The 20,531-nt window shown below is 37.1% G+C and overlaps 1 protein-coding gene across 2 annotated transcripts in view; it reads left to right on the top strand.

The window, feature by feature from the left end:
* Window positions 1–6,546: 6,546 nt before the first annotated feature.
* The window catches only part of LOC149792358 (uncharacterized), a 43,622-nt gene continuing 29,637 nt past the window's right edge, over window positions 6,547–20,531 (top strand). The window contains exons 1-4 of one of the 2 annotated variants that reach the window (XM_089970934.1): window positions 6,547–6,689; window positions 7,340–7,681; window positions 15,098–15,229; window positions 18,265–18,396. In XM_089970934.1, coding sequence (XP_089827060.1) covers window positions 6,608–6,689; window positions 7,340–7,681; window positions 15,098–15,229; window positions 18,265–18,396 — 688 coding nt within the window. In that variant the 5' untranslated portion in view covers window positions 6,547–6,607. The remainder of the gene's footprint in view (window positions 6,690–7,339; window positions 7,682–15,097; window positions 15,230–18,264; window positions 18,397–20,531) is intronic. The other variant, XM_089970935.1, reaches the window with a different exon arrangement.

Raw genomic sequence — 20,531 nt, 5'->3', positions numbered from 1 at the left:
AAATAGACATATTAATCCCAATATCAGTGGTTGTATAGACATCTCATTATTCTCGATATCAATGCTGAAATAGACATATTTATCCCAATACACTGGTCAACAGTGAAATCATTACTGACTTGAAAAGGCCCTAATCTGTAGTATTTTGGTGTGCCGAACACGAATATAACCGTGAAAAATTTGTATTGGCTCTCGTTTTGAAGATATTCATATACCTCATTTTCTATGTTTCACTGTGTAAATTTCTCCAGTAGGACTGCAGCAACATCCGGAATAATGATGTAACATTGCATAATACCATCATGCTCACATTATCCACAGTTGATTGCATCATTTTCTGATGCAATGCAATACTAATGCCATGCGGCTGCTGAAGTAAGTTGACGTCAGCAGTGTACTATACATGTGTAGGCCTATTATACTAATGCCAGGCGGCTGCTGAAGCTGACGTAAGCAGTGTACTATATAAAGCCCAATCAGATAGGTTCAGCATTTAAAATATTTTAGACGTTGTGCGAGACAGTTCAAGCTACTGTTACATAAAACTTATTATTTTATCCATTTACGTACAATAAAGAACAGTAATGCCTCGAAAGTGTGTTAATACCGCGGACAATTTTTGCTATATTTGTGGGGAAGTGACATTTGCCAACCAGAAGAAAAGTATCAATTCTCAAGTGAAGAAGGCACATCATCTTTACTTCGGATGCAAGGTTGGTGACCAAGACAAGCCTTGGGCTCCGCATATATGCTGTGCTACATGTACAACACAGCTTTCACAGTGGTTGAATTGCAAAAGGTCATCAATGCCGTTTGCAGTCCCAATGGTGTGGAGAGAGCCAAGCAACCACCTAAATGACTGTTACTTCTGCTTGGTTCCTCCTCTTTCCGGCGGAATAACGAAGCGAAAGAAGTCGAGAATAGTCTACCCAAACATTCCGTCTGCATTGAGACCAGTTCCACATGGTGAGGGACTTCCTATTCCAGAACCTCCAGCAGAATATTCTCTTGATTCATCTGACGAAGACAAAGGTGAGTCGACCTGTTCTTCTCCTGGTCCATCAGCATGCAGTGATCCAGATTTTCACTGTGGTGCATCATCAACCCCACACAGAATAACACAGGAAGAACTAAATGACCTGATTCGTGATTTGGACTTATCAAAGAACAAGGCAGAATTGCTAGGATCAAGACTCCAACAATGGAATCTTCTAGAAGAAGATGTCACAATTACTGCATATCGAAAGCGCCACCAGCAATTGGAGCCTTTCTTCAGAAAGGAAAGTAATCTGATATTCTGTTCCGATATTGAGGGCCTCATGAATGCTTTAAAAATCACTCATGACCCACAAGAATGGAGACTATTTGTGGACTCTTCGAAACTGAGTCTCAAGGCTGTGCTTTTGCACAATGGAAACATTCTTCCATCTATTCCAGTAGCGTATGCTGTCCACATGAAAGAGACATACGATAACTTAAGGCAGCTACTGAATTCCATTGAGTATAACAAGTACAGCTGGCACCTCTGTGGTGATTTGAAGGTAGTTGCCCTTTTAATGGGACTGCAGCAAGGATATACAAAATACATGTGTTTCTTATGCGAGTGGGATAGCCGAGCAAGGGAAATGCACTACATGAGGAAGGAATGGACTCACAGGCAGAATGTAGCCATTGGAGAGAAGAATATCCAACACCCAGCTCTGGTTGAGGCTCAGAAAATCTTGCTACCACCCCTTCACATCAAACTAGGTTTGATGAAGAACTTCGTGAAAGCCATTGACCGGACTTTGCCAGCATTCCGATACCTGCATGAAAAATTCCCTCGACTCAGCGAAGCAAAGATTAAAGAGGGAGTTTTTGTGGGTCCTCAGATTCGAGAGCTTTTCAAAGATGACCGGTTCAACAACTTGCTGGAAGGTGACGCGAAACAAGCATGGAATGCTTTTCGCCTAGTTTCTACAAACTTCCTCGGAAATGTTAGGGCAGAAAACTATAAGGAACTAGTAGAAGACATGTTGATGAAGTATAAGAAACTTGGCTGCAATATGTCTCTAAAGATTCACTTCCTTCATTCCCATTTGAATTTCTTTCCTAGCAACTGTGGTATTGTTAGTGATGAACACGGCGAACGTTTTCATCAAGATATCGCAACAATGGAACAAAGATACCAGGGAAAATGGTCCACTACAATGCTGGCTGACTACTGCTGGACACTCCTCAGAGATGCTCCCGAACAGCTGTACAAGAGACAGGCGAAGAAATCTAAGATGTAGTCAATGACTTGATTTTTTATAGGTAGGCTGTTACAGTTGACCTTTTACTATTGGAATGCATTTCGTTATGTAAACATTAATTTCTTGCAGATTACAAAAAAAAACTAGAGCCAATTTTGCAATTTGACTGTCATATTCGTGTTCAGCACATAAAAATTGATAAGAATTGACTAATTTTATTTCAGTAACATGACTTTTGTAAAAATTTGTTGTCCAGTGATATCAATGATTGTATAGACATCTCATTATCCTCAATATCAATGCTGAAATAGACATATTTATCCCAATATCAATGATTGTATAGACATCTCATTATGCTCAATATCAATGCTGAAATAGACATATTAATCCCAATATCAGTGATTATATAGACATCTCATTATCCTCAATATCAATGCTGAAATATATATATTTATCCCAATATCAGTGATTGTATAAACATCTCATTATCCTCGATATCAATGATGAAATAGACATATATATCCGAATAGACATATTAATCCCAATATCAATGCTTTTATATACATCTCATTATCCTCGATATCAGTGCTGACATATATCAGAGGCGTAGCTGGTGGGGGGGGGGGGCAGGGGGGTACATATGTCCCCGGGCGCCAAGGTACAGGGGCGCCAAAATGAGGCTTACGACGTTACATTATAATAAGTAAACAAGGGTAATATTCAAAAATGTGATTAAACGGGGAGGGGGCTGGGGCGCCAATTTTATAGTTCGTCCCCGGGCGCAAAATATCATAGCTACGCCTCTGACATATATATATTTATTCAAATAGATATATTAATCCCAATATCAATGCTTATATAGGCATGTCATTAATGTCACTATCAATGCTGATATAATAACCATGCAGCTTATAATTATAGTCATCACTAACCTGTTGAAGCAGTATGTCTTTATCTTCCAGAGCATCTTTCATGAGTTCGTATTAAAAAAAATACGTCATCGCCAACATAATGTAAGAGTCTGCTACAAATGAATGAATGTACCTGATTTATCAATAAACAGTGCATAAATATAAACTTTGATAACTCTTGAAAAGTGATACTGGGTTGCAATGATGAGAAATTTTACTATCTAGCAGTGATTATTCATTCGTACTTCGACGTCAGTCGTACGGATTAATGATCGAGTGTATCTCGAGAGCTGCCACTCGGACCATTCGTAACATTTCGGCCATTGTTTCGTAAATAGTCAATATTTACAAAACAAAGGACGAGATGTTACGAATGATGGTCAACCGTACAGTTAATCCAGTTGTAGAAATAGTCGGGGTGATCGAAATAGATTAGGTTATTTTTGTAAAAAAACATTTTCGGCGTAATAAATAAATATGATTTTTCAGAAAATTACTGTACCAACATACATCCGAGTCATACTTTTGTCTCGTAGAAAAGCAAATGTAGTTCCGATGAGTGATATTTTAGACAGGTTTATGCATATTGATGACAAACAACGTAATTCCTGATCAGCGGATACAGGTTATAAAGGAGCGTAGCGGATTATTGCTTGTTGCTTGCGACTGTCAGTGCCAGACTGAGTGCTGGGAATCCGCCTATCAATTTATTTTTTAAAACCTTTAAAGATAAAAACTCCCAAACTAAAGGTAAACGTACTATACGAAACTAAAGATAAACGTGTTAAAATGTATTGGAGGTATCACGTTGATTTATCTGTAAGAATCATGTGAGACTTTCTTCATATCAAGTAACAAAATTTTCAAGATATTGAAGATCTTTCCTAGATCAAAATACAAGTTTCGAAATCTCATTACAGTTTTCGTTAATTTGAAATCTTTGAAATAACGAACATGTTTCTTTTATTATTGAGAATCACCCTTAAGTAGTTTTTGTACTTATTTACCACCATTTTTATATTAACCATGTCTTCAAGTATGATTACCAGGTGTTTGAAAAGTTCCGTTTCAGACCCGATCCTCGACTGTTTTAACACATCCCAAAATAAGACTGCACTATTGTACAAAATCACTGACGAGTTCTTAGGAAGGCAAAATCCTGGACCTATGAGTAAATATGCATCACGCGACCGGGGTGTGAGTTGTGGATGGTGGATACAACCGCTTAGCTATATGAGTAGGTATATATTCAACCATCTTAGTTATTGGCGTTCCTTCAGAACTCACCGGATATTAAAGGACGCTTTTTTTACAGTGACCAATCCCACCCCCACCTCCCACACATAAGAATTAAAAACTTATAGAACTGCAAGCGCCCCGATCTAAACTCGTGTGTTTGATGCCAGGGAAAGATCTCCTATAGGGGAGGAGGAATGGACACACTTACAAACAGCGGAAGTGGTAATCAAAGGAGTACAGTAAAATATCCATCGTCATTGTGGGTTTGGAAGTTCGCTCTAGCGTCAGCATTAGTCAGTATTTGATGTTCCTGACAAAAAGTAAAGACAGTTAAAATCTGAAGATGTGATACCATCTTTCTGTTATAGAACCAGAAAAATAAGATTTTCTAAATATATTCATTCATAATTTTTTGCTTGCAGGTGTGTATTAACCACCGGCATCGAAATGATCTTTTGTGAGAGGCAGCCCCTTCGGGGTCAAAAGGAATAAACACTTATATGGTTTTGACATGTCAATCAACATCCAGTGTCATCTCATTTCAACCGTCAATATCAAGCCAGATGTTGGAGCATCGGCTGGCCATTTCCTTCAAATTGAATAATAACCCAAGAGGTAGTTTTAGGAATGCACATCAATTTAATGCTTTTGGTGATTCGCCTTCGGCCGAGTGCAACACATTGTGTTATGACAGACAAGTCCAACAATGTTCAGAGTGTGACTTTGTCTCCTTCAGTCACCATATTGTACAATGTGATCGGAAGTAGTGCAAGTATAGTTCTCAGTTCTAAGAGGTTTCTTTCGCCACTTGACAGAAAAGGTCGAGAATATTCCGATTGTTCAAATCAAATGCCATTCGCAACACTCTCGGCTATTTCTGCAAGACAGAACTATGCCTCGGATATGTGTCGACGCAATAATTTACAGAAACAAATCGTATATTTGTTTGTCGTAAATTTATCTCCGAAAACTCAGACCAAATATATTCGTTGTTTTTGTTGTGAGATTAACGCCATTTTTCAACACATCATAGGTTATACATGGCAGCCAGTATATTTGATAGAGGAATAACCCAGGATAACCCCGGGAAGAACCATCTACCCAAGGACCGTGCTCGAGACTCAAAATCACGGAGAAATAGGTGAGATGGCTGTGATTGGTAAAGGTCAGCGCCTTAGACCACTTGGCCACCTGGAGAACATTGGACTATTCGGCCACCTGGGGCTCCCAATATATTCATAACACCCCAGGTATTTTTAAAATTGGATTGACCCTAAAATTGACAGGGAGGTTACGAATGAAGCAAACAGTTCGATTATTCGTAGCTACTCTCGTTGGCCTTCGTTCATAAGTAGTCCAAATGGTCCGAAGTTGTGAATGATCGGGTGTTCGCAACATACATACAGTAGGTGACCTTGTGGAAGTTGCAAAAACAAATTTGCTAGAAATGTCAGTCAATTCGCCTTACCCAGAATCTTCCTATTATATTATCTGGAGTAAATAGGATGGTTGTTAGCCCAGGCCTAGTTTGAATAGCTGTATAATTATACGCCTACCATATGGCAAGCATATTATGTTACGATTTTATCCGTCCGTCCATCCGTCCGTCAAAATATTTAATAATAATAATAACAATAATAATAATTTTTAAAAAATAATGATAATACATTTTAATAATAATAATAATAATAATAATAATAATAATTACAAAGTACATATGATGCTTTGTTTGTTTGTATTGCTGACAGTTTTCCATCTAGGTCAGTGGTTTCCAGCCCTTAGGTCTTGACCCAAATCAATGTGGCTACGAGATTCCGGAAGTTCGTGACTGGTCGACAGGAATTTTTTGAGGGGTGACTAAAGTTATAAATATGTGGACATCGGGTCGTGAGGATAAAAACGTATTAACATAAGCTAGTAAAATGTGAAATGTAGATCGCATTGGACTTTTAAAAAAGTATTTATTTTAGGGTCGCCGCCACGCACAAAAAAAGGTTTGGAACCACTGATCTAGTTATAAACGTTTTGTGAACAACTCCTAGAGCCTGATTAGCGGTTTGCAGTACGCGCAAACTTTACTTATAAGATGACGTCATTGACGTGTCGCTCAAATGACGTCATGTTTACTTGTTTGTTTTCTTATTTCAAACTACAATGGCGACACGTGGAAAGGGAATAATTTTTCATATCGTGTATTTATACTTTGTTCTCTATGTACTTTCGATGAAATTCTATGCAAATGCATCAAAGTCAGATAGACGGAAATGCCAAGCCTATCCCATTAATGCAAATGACACCAAGGAAGGTACGTTGACGGTGAACAATCAAGGTTATACTACTGCACAGTATCGTATATTTTACCTCTATTAAGGCTATAGGATAAATAGTTTGGATGTCTCTTATACATAATAATATGGAATTTGCATGTATATTTCTTTCGCAGCAAACAAGCAAGAATGGAGGGGGCAGCGTATTTAAAATAGACAAGACACAAAGCAAGTGAGAAATTTCGAATGAAAGTTGGCATTAAAAATTCAGTATGGCATATAAGTCATACATGTGGAAAAATTTAGAGTGTCAAATTTAAGGCCGTATGCGTTATGAACGACTAAATACTCAGATGGTTTAAGAGAACTAGCATGGGAGTCATCGAGTGGTTTGATTTTTAACCGCGCGAGTGAGTTACCATGTGTTACTTGCGAGTGGAATACTGCGTAGCGTGTTAGCATGAGCTTTTCCTTTTTTATTGATAAAATTGATAGAATCGAGTGCATGTGATCGTCCGTCATGGTCCTCGATTTCGTTGTTATTGTTGCACTCATCGTCGTCGTCCTCGTGCCATCATACTCTTGTGGTCCTCATCAACGTGTTCACCGCTGTTGATTTACATGTATGCTGATTAAACTAGACATGATCTATATATTTACTGATTTAATTATTCTTTTTTTCAAACAGATGTCCTTCAGAAAAGAATCGCTTGCCGAAGTCTGTTTAAGGTGTATCCTCGGTCCACTAGGAAGTCTTCCGTCGTCAGAACACAACAAAGAAAAATGTTCCCGTTCGTTGGTAAACGCCGTCATGAGTTGTCAAAACCCTCGAGGCCAAAGCGATTTTACCCGAAGACATTTTACCAAAGCGAAGAACGTATTCCCATTTTCCCTGGAGTCATGCCATTTGTTCCTGATTTGCCTATAACCACAACGGAAGACACTCCGTTGCCTTGGACAACCAGAAAATTTGACTTTGTAATTGTGCAGGGATTCCAACCATTTGTTCCGACGCCTGGACAGCCTCCAAGTAAGCAGAAGTTGAGAGAGAGAGAGAGAGAGAGAGAGAGGGTGTTTACTACGTGAGCTTTATATAAAAAATTCAGTCATATCGCTAAGATATCTGCAGTGTGGCAATTTATATTAATGCTTTTTAAAGAGGATTCTTTGTCGGGAAGTAAAACATGTTCCGAATTGCGCAGATAGTTTATGAAGCTATGAAAGATGCAGAAATATGCGAAATATGCGGTTTTTGATGAACTTACGGACAAACTTAAATGTCTCATTCATTGTTTCAGTATACCATATGTATACATTTACAGTGGACATTATAGGCATTTTGGTATATGTAAAAAAAATTATTTTATTTTATCATTCATTGACCGTTGTAGAGATGCAAACTACAAATGAACGCTGAGGCACTTCAATTTTTTTTTCTTCACATGGTACATACGCAAGAACCAAATCAATATCCTAGCCAAAGGTTATTATATCTGTATATTCTTTTAAAATGCGAATTTGGTTCCCACATGTGGCCCAGTTAATATTTCAAACAATTACTCGAATTTGGCACAACATTTGTTATATAGCCAAGTATGACGTCACGAGAACGTCATATTAAATAATTATTAAAGGTCAATTGCAGTTTTAAATTTTTCAAATGTTGATACATTTCTTGCCCTGATAAAATCTGATCAACAGCGTTTTTGAAAATTTGTGAATTTTTGGGCCGAAAAGAGTCCTTATTGTACCTTATAGTGTTTGGTGATTAGGCTGTGGCGGAATGCACCACCACAGATCAACTTTTAAGACTAGAAGCGGATATCAAACTTGCTTTCAACTCCAAAAGAAAATCAGACAGACAACTTATAACAGTCTTCCATGACCTTGAAAAAGCGTTTGATCTTGTCTGGATTGATTACAAAATTCAACCACTTCGGAATTACTGGACGCATGTTTAACTGGATCGAAAACTTCCTAACACGTAGCAGAATAATCACTAGAGTAGGAAACACCACCTCAGAAGAATACCCCCCTTGAAAACGGCACCCCATAAGGGAGTGTACTCAGTCCTACGCTATTCAACATCATGATTAACGACCTTGACCTCAGCCTAGCGACAAAACGGGTTAACATTTCCCAATTCGATGATAACAGCGGCATCTGGTGGGCAGAAAACTCTGCTAGCAATCAAGTAGTCAAAGAAATACAGAAAAACTTAGATGACATTGGGAGATGGGCAGATAAATGGGGTTTTAAGATCTCACATGAAAAACGGTAGAAATAATTTTCTTCCCTAAACGTAATAACCAGATAATTTACCCCAACTTCTATATTCAAAACCAGTTAATCAAATATACTAAGGTATTAAAATTCCTATGTATGTTCGTCGATAATCATCTAACTTATAAACACCAGATTGAACAACTAATTCAAAATTGCAATATAGATATTAATCTCTTAAGAAATCTTAAAGGGACCACATGGGGATCCAATCAAGAAAGCTTATTAACCATCTATAGATCACTTATAAGGTCGAAGCTAGATTATGGATGCCACGTTTACAACTCAGCGAAACAAACATTACAAACTGCACTGGCACTCTACAATCGACATCATTGGAAGAACTTCAAGTCCTCACCGGTGAACTGCCATTAAAAATAAGAAGACTGGAAATGCTCCTCTGATACTCCAATCGATTAACAAATCACCCCGACTCTCATGCTATAAAAGTAACCATTAGCAAATGCAACAAACCGTTTAGTCGCAAACTAGTTCCTAACCCACCAGGTGGCAAATAAATAATAGAACTTAGGGAAAAGCTGCCAACACTTGCTCTACAAGAAGAGTACACTAACTCCCCTGATCCCGCCCCTTGGACAAACCCTATCCCTAGGATCAACACTAGAGTCACCAATTATGGAAACAAATTGGAACAAGAATCTAAACTCAAAACCATCATAGCAATGGAAATACAAAACACCTACTCTGACTTCGTAAATTTTTCACTGACGGATCCAAAGCAACCGACCCCCCCACCCCACCCCGAACAGCAGCTGAATTGGTTATTCCCGAATTCAACATACAAATGGGATCCAGATTACCAGACCACTGCTCTACTTTCACCACAGAGTTCTGGGCAATAATAGAATAATTGAAATGGATTAAAGACCAGAAAGTTCCAAAATCAGTAATCATCGTGACTCACTTAGTGTAATAGAAGCCATCAAATCTCACAGCACCAAATCAAGAGAACAATTATTCGCTAATATCAATTGCTATCACTGCAAAACCATTGAAGACCTGCCACATATATTCAATAGCTACTCAAGGTATCATGAAGCTAGAATGAAATTTCAAAAAGCCGCCCCCCCAAAAAAAAGAAAAAATGGAACCCCTACCACTCACCCAGATTTCCTTAAAGATACAATCCCAACATAAATATGACCTACCAAAACATATTTAAATTCCTAGACACATCCATGCTAAAGAAAAAATATAAAACACCCTAAAAACATAAAATAAAGAACCCGACCCCACTGAAAAATAAATTTCCACTAGCAGATGGGCACCCTTGACAAGTCCTGGGGGACCTGAGTACTCAGCAAGGGTGTTCCTCTAGCTTAAAAATAACAACCTGTAAAACATACATATCCCACCCAAATACTCTCTAAAACCAGATTAATATATATAGACAGACGGGCGCTTTTAATACGTCCCTAGGGACCTGAATACTCAGCAAAGGTTCTCGTCTTCTTAAATCCCAAATATATCCTTAAAAATTAACAAAAATAATATTATACACAAATAATATTATATAAAAAGGTCTTCTCTGCTCCCTTCCTAGCCCTAACATTAAAGACAGCAAAGGTAATAATGCGGCCTACATCTGTGATACAGACCATACTAACACTAAACCAGCACAGTTTTCTATCCAATGCAACCTAGCTCATCTTTAGAAAAATTTCAGACACAAAAACCAAAACTCAAAATTCGTGCAAGTACATCCATTTAGACCAGTACCCTGGAATGAACTGACTCCTGTCTTCAGATGGTCGCCTGCCTTCCTGGTCACTACCTCCCTTGCCTCAGTCGGACACAAATAAGCGTGCAACGCGCGCATGAAACACCTAACATAAATAAAAGCAAAAATAAATGAATAGCGAGTGGCACTATGGTGTCAGAATCCTTACACAATTATATCAAGAAGTCTACAAGAAATACCCGTTTCAGCAGCTAGTAGAAGCAGCTAACTACATTTTTACGCTACACAGCTTCTATTTCCCCGAAATTACCTGAGAGGAAAACGGACTGCAGAGAAATGTAAAGAAGCAGAAGAAAAAGGGGAACTATTGCTTAAAAGGCCCTTCTAAGAGCTACCAATATCGTTTCTTATCCAGGGAACCATTTTGGCTTGGTATCCCGTTTCGATAAAACTATTTTGTACACTAACTTGATCTTTCAATCCACTGCTTCAAAATTCAAACCTTTTATGACCTAACAGTGACCAAACTTTTTATATGTCGCTCAGACATATTAGTTAATAAAAATGTGTAGGGCATCTACAATGTACACTATGCACTAGAATTGTTACGATTGTTAGGACGTAGTAAAATTTTACAACTTGTTTTGATTTGACCCAATTGCACAGATGGCTAACACATTATTGGCATTTTTTATTATCCATTAGTACAACTAGACTAAATTTGACTAAGTACGGGCTGGCGTTCTTGGTCGTGCACGACATCCATGGCTGGCTTGCCGAGTTCCTTGCCCACTTGCCTCTCTCAGACATCGTATAGCGGAGATGTGGAACAATTTCCACCCGCCTAAAGCTAGGTATCCCGATGTGACGTCGTCGTTGCGACCAATCGCAACAGGCCTTACATACTGCTTGGCTTTGACACCTAGTACAGTCAGTAACAGACTGAAATCAACTCTTTGTTAACACGAGTGTTTGTTGGGCCCATTCCCACTCATAAAAGCCCTTCATTCAGTTCGTTAGAGACATATAGTCCTACGACCTAACGGCTAAGTTAGCAGTGCTCCTTGAGCACATAAACACCAGGGGGATGTGGCACTAATTCCCTCCCCCAAGAACATTTAACATCCCGCTGTGCGGGAATAAACCAGTCGCACGTGCCCTTTTGGGCTCATGCGACGTAAATCCAAGTAATCAATCAATCAAAACCACATAGGCTTCGACAGCACTGGCTGAGAATGTTCGGATTTTGACCTTGTCTGATTCCGCCGCCATATTGTTTCATGTGAAAAAAAAATAGTTCAGAATATAGTTCTCTATTGCGGTAAATTTATATCTGAGGTTTCTTCCTCGACATGACGTAAAAGACAGGATATGCCGATCGCAACAGCTATATCTGACATCATTTCTCGACTCTACAGAAATGGACGAGTGATGTTCCTGTTAATGGTGACATCTCAAGTGGTGAATTTAATTTTCGCTTCTGGCTTTAATTTAGCTCTAGATGTTTTTTTTTTAGGGCACCGTTGAAAGTCGAGAAAGCACTTCTGCTGCATGCAGGGAAAACGGAGATGAACTAGTACAAAGTAACTTCATCTGACCCTGAAATACAGAAACAAATCTTCATTGTGGAGACATTACTACTTTCTGAACAAATACTTATGAAATTGTAAAATATCAAAAATCGAAATTGAGTTATATTCTATTTTTCATAATGTACCTCTAATGTTGCATAAGTGAAAATATTGATACAGAGTCAGTGATCGGCTATGAGAATCTCGCTTGAAGTAAGGTTTATATATATATACTTTCCAGCCCGAATCAACCCCACCATTAAGACATCAGAATAAAAGAAAAATATATAGAGTTTTTAAACGTCCGCTATTGTAGACAAATTTATTTCATTAAAAGATTTTGCAGTATAGCAGTTATAGAAGCTTTCTATCGCATTTGGAACTACTTTCCTTTCCCAGTTATGAAAACATCTGCATATATGTAAGTTTTTCAGGGCAATACGGTTTTTTTTCTTCACTTTTGAACTCTGTGCAAAATAATACAAAAGTAAGGAGCGGAACCTTATCAGATGATTCAGAGTTTTCGCAATTTCTTTTTTATTTTAATATCATCATGTATGATTTCTAAATAAAGTGGTACATTGATGATAATGCTATCTGTATAATTAAGGTCATCCAGACAGTTCTGATCTTTGTTATATCGAATGCCTTATGGCAGTTTTGTTTGAAATGTCCCTACTTAAAGGGGAAATTAAACGCTTAAAAAATCGAAATTGAATCAACCTACAATTTAATGATGCTGGATTATAAGAAAGACACGTTTAATAAAATTGTCTAACTCTATTACAATTAAGGAAACTATAACAATATACTGGTGTCAAAAGAATAAGCAAAATTTAGCCGTTTGACTCTGTGAATCGAAGCAGTCCCTTCTCTGTCTAAATGTAGAATTTATCAGTGACAAATCGGGAATCATTGTGGGAAGTTTTATTATCTTATCTTAAGAAAATGCAAGGTACATCTTGTAAATAGTTAACTGTTCACTACATTGTGGTGCCAGTAAGGAGCAGTAGTTTGTGTGAGACTTTAGTACTCATAAATACTGTTTTGTGGACATAATGCAGGATAAGTATTTAAAATGACTTTTTAAATGCTTACGATTTAAATTTTGTTCAGCTCTATAAGCAAAATTGGATCATTCGGTAATAACATCGGTGTGGTCTTTTGTGGTTCTGCTCCTTTTTTGTTTGGATCGTTTGTAATTTCGCTTCAGCTTATGGAGCACTGTCGAACGGTCTCACAAAGGATATTTTTGCTTTTGCTCTACACCTGTAGCAAAGCAGAGAAAGTTAATACCAACCGATCTTTCACATGCCTGGATTTACATTAAGTTTTGATCACTGGTAACAATATTCTGTAAGATGCATATTTTATTAGAAGTAAGTACCAGCAGACTCTTGGAAACTCTTTCGTTCAGATATGAAAACAGAGATATTTGTATTATCCGTGTGTGTGTGTGTGAATTGGTGCAACTACAAATTGCAGAATATGAAATCAAAAATAGTTTCTATGCATAAAGGGTCACCATAATTTTGTAGGATATCTAAATTTAAATTATCGTCAATTCGTGCTAGTGCTATGTCGATATTCGGTTTAGTGACTAATAAAATGGTCACTCAGTCTATTACGACCGTGGAACAGTGAAGATGAACTAAGTTTCTATAGTAGAATCGATATCATTTACAAAATCAGTTTCAGAACAGTATTTAATTTTTTATTTGTTACAATTTGTTCTTACATCATGACTTAATAATACTAATGTATATGGAGTCTAATATCATCTACCTACTTCTCTTATGTTATTATTCTGGATTCCTGTACAGTATTGTTATCAATTCTAAAATGCAAGAAATCCATTGTAATGCATTACGATTGTTGATTTTGTAACGATTTTTGCTGATGATATCGGATGCTGCATTGTTAGCCCACACATGTTACGTCTGTTACGTCTGCATTTTTAGCCCACACATGTTACGTCTGTTACATCTGCATTTTAGCCCACACGTGTTACGTCTGTTACCTCTGCATTTTCAGCCCACACGTGTTACGTCTGTTGCATCTGCATTATAGGATCCTTCTATTAACATAAATATTTTTTGGGCCCCGAGTGGCACAGAGGTCTAAAGCGCTCACCGTTACTAATCATTGACATCTCACCTCTGTCTGAATGGTTTCGAGTCTCAGGTTCGGCCAATGTGGGTATGTGAGAAAGCTTGCCAGGGGCTTCTCTTGGGTCGGTGTTTCTCTTCGTAGTTTTCCCGGGTTCTTTCTCCACCATTGATAAAGGCCGCTATGTGCTTATCTTGTGCCTGTATTGTGCTGAAAAATGGCGTTAAACCATACAACAACAACATAAATAATTTTAGCGTACTTGCTTTAGGAGTAATTCCATCTGATGCACTAATAAGTGACCATACAACTAGATATATTTTAAAATAATTATGTTATAAATCCACTGTGCCTTACATGAGAGAAATATCTTTTCTAAGGAATCATATCTGAATAAATTAAATAATATTTTAAGCAATATTAATTCAACAATGGGTTTTGTCATCTGATCTTTATCTGAGTTATTTTGCTGTGTGCGTAGTTTTGCCTTTTCAGTTGACAAAGAAACAAATAACTAAGCGACCATCCAATCGGCTCCCAGCTCTCAGAATTATAAAAAAAGACGCGAAAACAACAATACACGTTAACTCAAAATTCATGTTTTTCTCTCTTTGTTTGGTCATCTTGGAACATTATAGACTCACAATAAAATATACACGCAATGATTGTTAGTAAAACAATAGCCTTGAACTGTTGAGTGTGAATAAGACTGGTTATGCAGGTTTTAATCTAACAGTTCACTGTATCATTGAGGAAGATTTAAGTATTTTAATCTTTTTAGGTTCATTCACTGATCCCTGCCTGTCTGGCCCTTGCATTAATAAGGGCACCTGCACTAGAGATTTGTCTGAAGGCCAACGTGGCTATATCTGCACGTGTCCGTCAGGATTTCAAGGACATCATTGCGAAGAAGGTATTGGTATATTTTCGCGTTATATTACGTGTTATGGCTTTTGCACGGGAATTTATTTTCAAAACAGAATCGAAGGTTGTAAAAAATATTTCAAAATGATGTTTTGTACGCTTAATTACATTATAGGGTGTGGCAGTATAAATTCGTTATTTGTCCCGTATTCTCAAGGAAGTTGCACATTCCTGATATAGAGGGAGCCCCGTCATACTTGTAGGCTCTATCATTTTTCCTTAATTATGAAAATTATTTCCTTATATTATTTTCCACTAAAAACTGTTTTAATACTAATGGGACGGTTTGGTAGGCGTATCGAGAGCATGACGGGAAAGCAGAGAATGAAATGATCGTTAAGCTTGTCATATATTAAGTAACAGCTAAAGGACATGCAGTGCAATTTAATGTATCCGGGTTGTTTCATTTTTAACGATTTATGTCGATGATTCCGAATACTGCGTTTTAGACCATACAGTCGGATACAGCTGCATTTTAGGATCCTGCTATCATCACAAATAATTATAAAATAATTCCTTTAGGAACACTCCCACCTCATGCAACAATAATTGACCATACAACTACCCATATTTTAACAGAATTATGTTATAAATCGGCATCGAAGCAGTAATTATCTTGCATCAAGATAATCATCAAGAGAATCAGGCTATTGGTGTTGGGATAACAAATTAGAGTATTCAGTATTTTAGATGCACACCATGGCTCGTAAATAGATATACCTTTCTTCCATTATGCATTGTATAAACTTCAATCTATGTACCATCGTTGACGATCCCTATAAGGGTTGCAGTAGCGTGCATATCCATGACAACTGTGTGCATTTCTGCATTTCCTTCAGTGTCTAGTTCTTGATTTCTGAGAAATTACAATACACTTAATCGTTTCTAGGATGATTTACTGCAGGTACAAGTAAAATTGTATATACTTATGGACAGTAAGCCCCATGAAGCTTACAGCTTGAAGTTTATCTTATCATTCATAGTTTGGTTTGGGTTTTCTTTCTGGTTTTCTTTTTTTTTTGTTGTTGTTGTCTGGGTTTACATACATTACTAGGGCTTTCCTTCAAAAATCAGTACATGGAAATGAAATGCTAATGCTATTTTGTAAGACTGAATCATGACTAATTTATATTTACCTCCCTGCTTTTAGTCAGCCTTAGGAATTTGTATTGCACCAATACTCTGTGTGACTTGTATTGCACCAGTACTCTGTGTAAGTAACATGGTCTGAACCTGTTTTTTTCTTTTTGTCGAACAAGATTGCACTGTTCCTCCAAAGGTCTTTCTGTTGTGTTTTGTGACATCCTTCCCTGCATTGTTCTCATTTGGTACCCCCGTGTTATGAGAACTATTTCCTGGTCTGAAACGAAAGTGTCTCCTATCACAGTAACCTTTTGTTTTTCTTTTTGCTTTTGCCGTTTTTGATACTCTGATATGACGGTAGGTGTGATTTGAGTTTCTTGGTATGACTGTAGTATCTATTGAGTTTTGTTAGAATTACAGTTTGCATTGTTTATATTATTTCTTTGCTTCAACGGGGCGGGGGGGGGGGAGCGTCGGTATCAGCTGGCCACATCTATAATGGATTATGGTTTCTGATTCCTACATTCATACATTTTTAATGTGACAGGTGATGTAAAACAAAACCAGCCTCTTGGCTGCCATGAACACCTGTTCGCATATGACTCAGGAAAACAAAAACTCTTATTAGGAACATTTTAGGCGTCCAAAATTCCAGACATTGATAAAAACGGGGGCATGGGGTGTGTAACTTGATGCCTCTTATTACATAATGACCATTAGTACATATTTCATACATGTATATAGTATACACAAAGGGGATTAAGAACAACATGAGACCAACTATTAAAATCCATGCATTTATTCAATTATCTACATATATTATGTATGAGCATGCAAATTAACATTACTTGCAAAACAACAATCATTCTTATCATCTGTCGTTGTAAATATCCGTTATGATCACTGCATATGCTTAGAGTAATGCCCAAATTAGTGAAGTGCATGGCTGATGTCTAGAGACTGACAATTTACAAAAAAAAATTGCGAAATTGATGTTCTCTAAAGTCATCGGACCACTAATTATTTTACAGTCAGAGCACCAGTCTTTGCTGGAGGAATCACAAATAAAGTACAAAATAGTTTAAGATGCACCCATTGGCTTGTAAATGGATTTTGTTTTCATTATGCATTTCATAATCTTCAATATATATATAATAGTTGACAACAACATATTTACCTTTGTTTTGGTATCATGTATTTAATTTCTCACTGACAAAAAAGCATATGGACTTTATGCGAGGCCATGTCATTAGGTGCAGACCACGGAGTGTGCTGTTAAGCAGAACGAGGCGCAAAATATGTTGCGAAACTCCTGTTTTTCAAGGCTGAAAAAAGTCTCTAACAAAACAAAGAAGGTGTGGTTTGTATGTCATTCAAATGAAGAAATGGTTATTTTTTTCTTTTTTTTATATTAAATTCCACCAGAAATGAATTAGTGGACAGATCCTTCTAATGAGCATTACTTGAAGAAGCGTGTTTTATAAGCAATCCAGTTTGAATAAATTAATAATGTTTTAAATGATATTTATTCAAGGATAGGGTTTGTCATCTGACCTTGTTTTGGCTAATTTTGTGGTGCAAGTAATTTTGTCTTTTCAATTAACAACGAAACAAATATCTGAGCTGCCATCCAAACTGGTCCCTATATTATAAAACAGACGACCCCAAAATAATCGCAAACGTGAACTCAAAATCTTGTTTTTCTGATTAGCTGATGTCAAATCATTTGTCAATCAGACGTCAAAATTATGAACTGAGTGAGTGTGTAATTTTAGAACTTTACAGACTTATGCTAAAATTAACATGCAATGATTGTTAGTTAAGGAATGGCATTGAAGTGTTGACTATAAATATAGTTCGTTATGTAGAACACGTCCTTTAAAACAGGTTTTACAGTTTAAAGTATCATGGAGTAACTTTTAAGTATTTTAACCTATCTAGGTGCACTGACCGATCCTTGCCTGTCAGGCCCTTGCTTAAATAAAGGCACCTGTACGAGAGATTTGTCTAAAGGCCCACATGGCTATATCTGCACGTGTCCGTCGGGATTTCAAGGACATCATTGTGAAGAAGGTATTGGTATATTGTTTAAGTTATGTTTCTTTTTATAGTTTTATCATTGCACGGGAATTTATTTTCAGAACAGAATCGAAGGTTGTAAAAATATTTAAAATGATGTGCAAGAATTCTTCCTCGCATGTAAGGAACCACTTTATTTATCCAGAGCAGACATTTACAACGATCGAAAGGCCCGATCCAGCCAGCAGCCTTGTTTTATTAGCTGAGTGACATCATAGGCTGTGGCTTTAAAACTCGCTTATCCGGCCTGTACCCTCGAGGTGATTGCATATTACTGATCTCAAGTGCATTCTTTCGTGTTTGTAAGATCTATAATTTTTCCCCATTTACGAAAATCATTTCTTATGATTTTCATTGTAATTGTTACTGCGCGCGATTGGTTGCAAACACCTGACAGTCGTTGGTGTATTCCTTGTAATTCTCTAGTTACTTTAGTCACTATCCTATTGAAGGTTTTGTGGAAAATAAGGAACTCAAAGAATACGATGGGATATTACAACCTTAATTATGTAATGACAAGAAAACAACCCAATAGATCATATGCATATATTTTAAATCCCTGTAAGTATTTTCTATTGTAAGCTGCATTATTCTATTTGCATTTTCTGTCAGTCCCATGCCGTATATTCTATTTTGTAGTATTTCATTTTGAATTTTCTATGTGTGTAGGATGCACATCCTAGATGCAGTCTTTTTACCTGCCAGTATGTGTTACTGAGTTTGTTAGGTATGATAATGCAATACTGTCCACGTGAACGATTGTATGTGAATTTTTAACCTTACACGCATTAACATTCATAATTGTGTCTTTCCAGCTCTAAATTTTCTCTTTGGAATTGACAATTTCATTTTATAAACACACTGTTACGTATTACACAACTAAAACGTTCACATCCAGATATTTTACTATGTAGGGCAATGAAGGTTGTAAGTTGCTTTTTTTAGCACGACCCAAGATGCAATAGATTAATGTCCAGTTCTGACAACAGAGGGCGTCGTGATAACCGAATGAAAACAGTGACGCTATTCAGGCATAATGCACACTTTAACCACTGAGGACCTGCCGCGTCTTAACAGCAAATTAGTATTTGTTGATTAGGGGGCGCTCACCAGTTAGTATATACTTTTGAGAGAATGACGTATGTAAGGTGAAGTTGTTTGCATTTAAAACATGCACAGTGGAGAGAATGTTGGCATACCTCTATGCTACATTAATGTAATGTGGATAATATTTCTTTGGATATTGTACTTTTGGAAATTGTACATGATTAAAACACACTGCTAACTAAAATGACTGCTCCCTTGTGCGAAAAAATCAGCCTGAATTAGGCTAAAGTATTCTATCCATAGCAGCTATTAAAATAGAGAAAACGAATTTTTCCAGACTAGACAATACCAGCTTCTGAAAGTGCAATGAATGAATTACCAAACATATAACAACTCTACACCTCCGCCCACCCCCACTCTCTCTCTCTCTCTCTCTCTCTCTCTCTCTCTCTCTCTCCAGTAAGTTATCCAATGTCTCTATTTTTGTTGGTGGAATAGGAACTCCTTGGATATGTCTTGTGTTCATAGGATCTGCAGTATGCTTAATATGCTGGACATAAGACAGTCTGCTCGTAGTGATTAATCTAATAGCGTCATCTGTCGTCATAATAGGTTATTACAGTATTGCCCCATTATAACAACAGATGGCGTTTATCAGTGTATTTCCGTTTGCATTATGCTAGCATAATGGTTGTAACTTCCACTTTTTAATTTGTACGGTGCTGACACCTTAGTCGTATCTTTCACTCTGTTACATTGTACCTTCTATAATTTTATGTATATTTACCGTTATGATGATAAGTTTGTAATCAAATAAACAGTCAGAATGCGAGGGGACTTAAACATGGAATAAAAGCAATGTATAATGTTGACGTGTGTAATATTGAAACTATGTACATGGAATTTGAAGATATGAAATGGTAGTATTCCAATATCACGCATATCAAATTTAGAAAGACCTATTGGTGGATGTAAGGATGCAATCTTGACTGTTCATCATCCACACATAGAAAAAAAAATACAATCGAATAATGCAGAAAAGAATATACATCATATACTAATACAAAAAATACATACATAAG

This window comes from Sinohyriopsis cumingii, chromosome 9, assembly GCF_028554795.1.
Source record: "Sinohyriopsis cumingii isolate HCF-2022 chromosome 9, ASM2855479v2, whole genome shotgun sequence".
Classification (NCBI taxonomy): Eukaryota; Metazoa; Mollusca; class Bivalvia; order Unionida; family Unionidae; genus Sinohyriopsis; species Sinohyriopsis cumingii.
The sequence above is the reverse complement of the archived record's forward strand: the minus strand, read 5'-3'. Positions and strand labels throughout refer to the sequence as shown.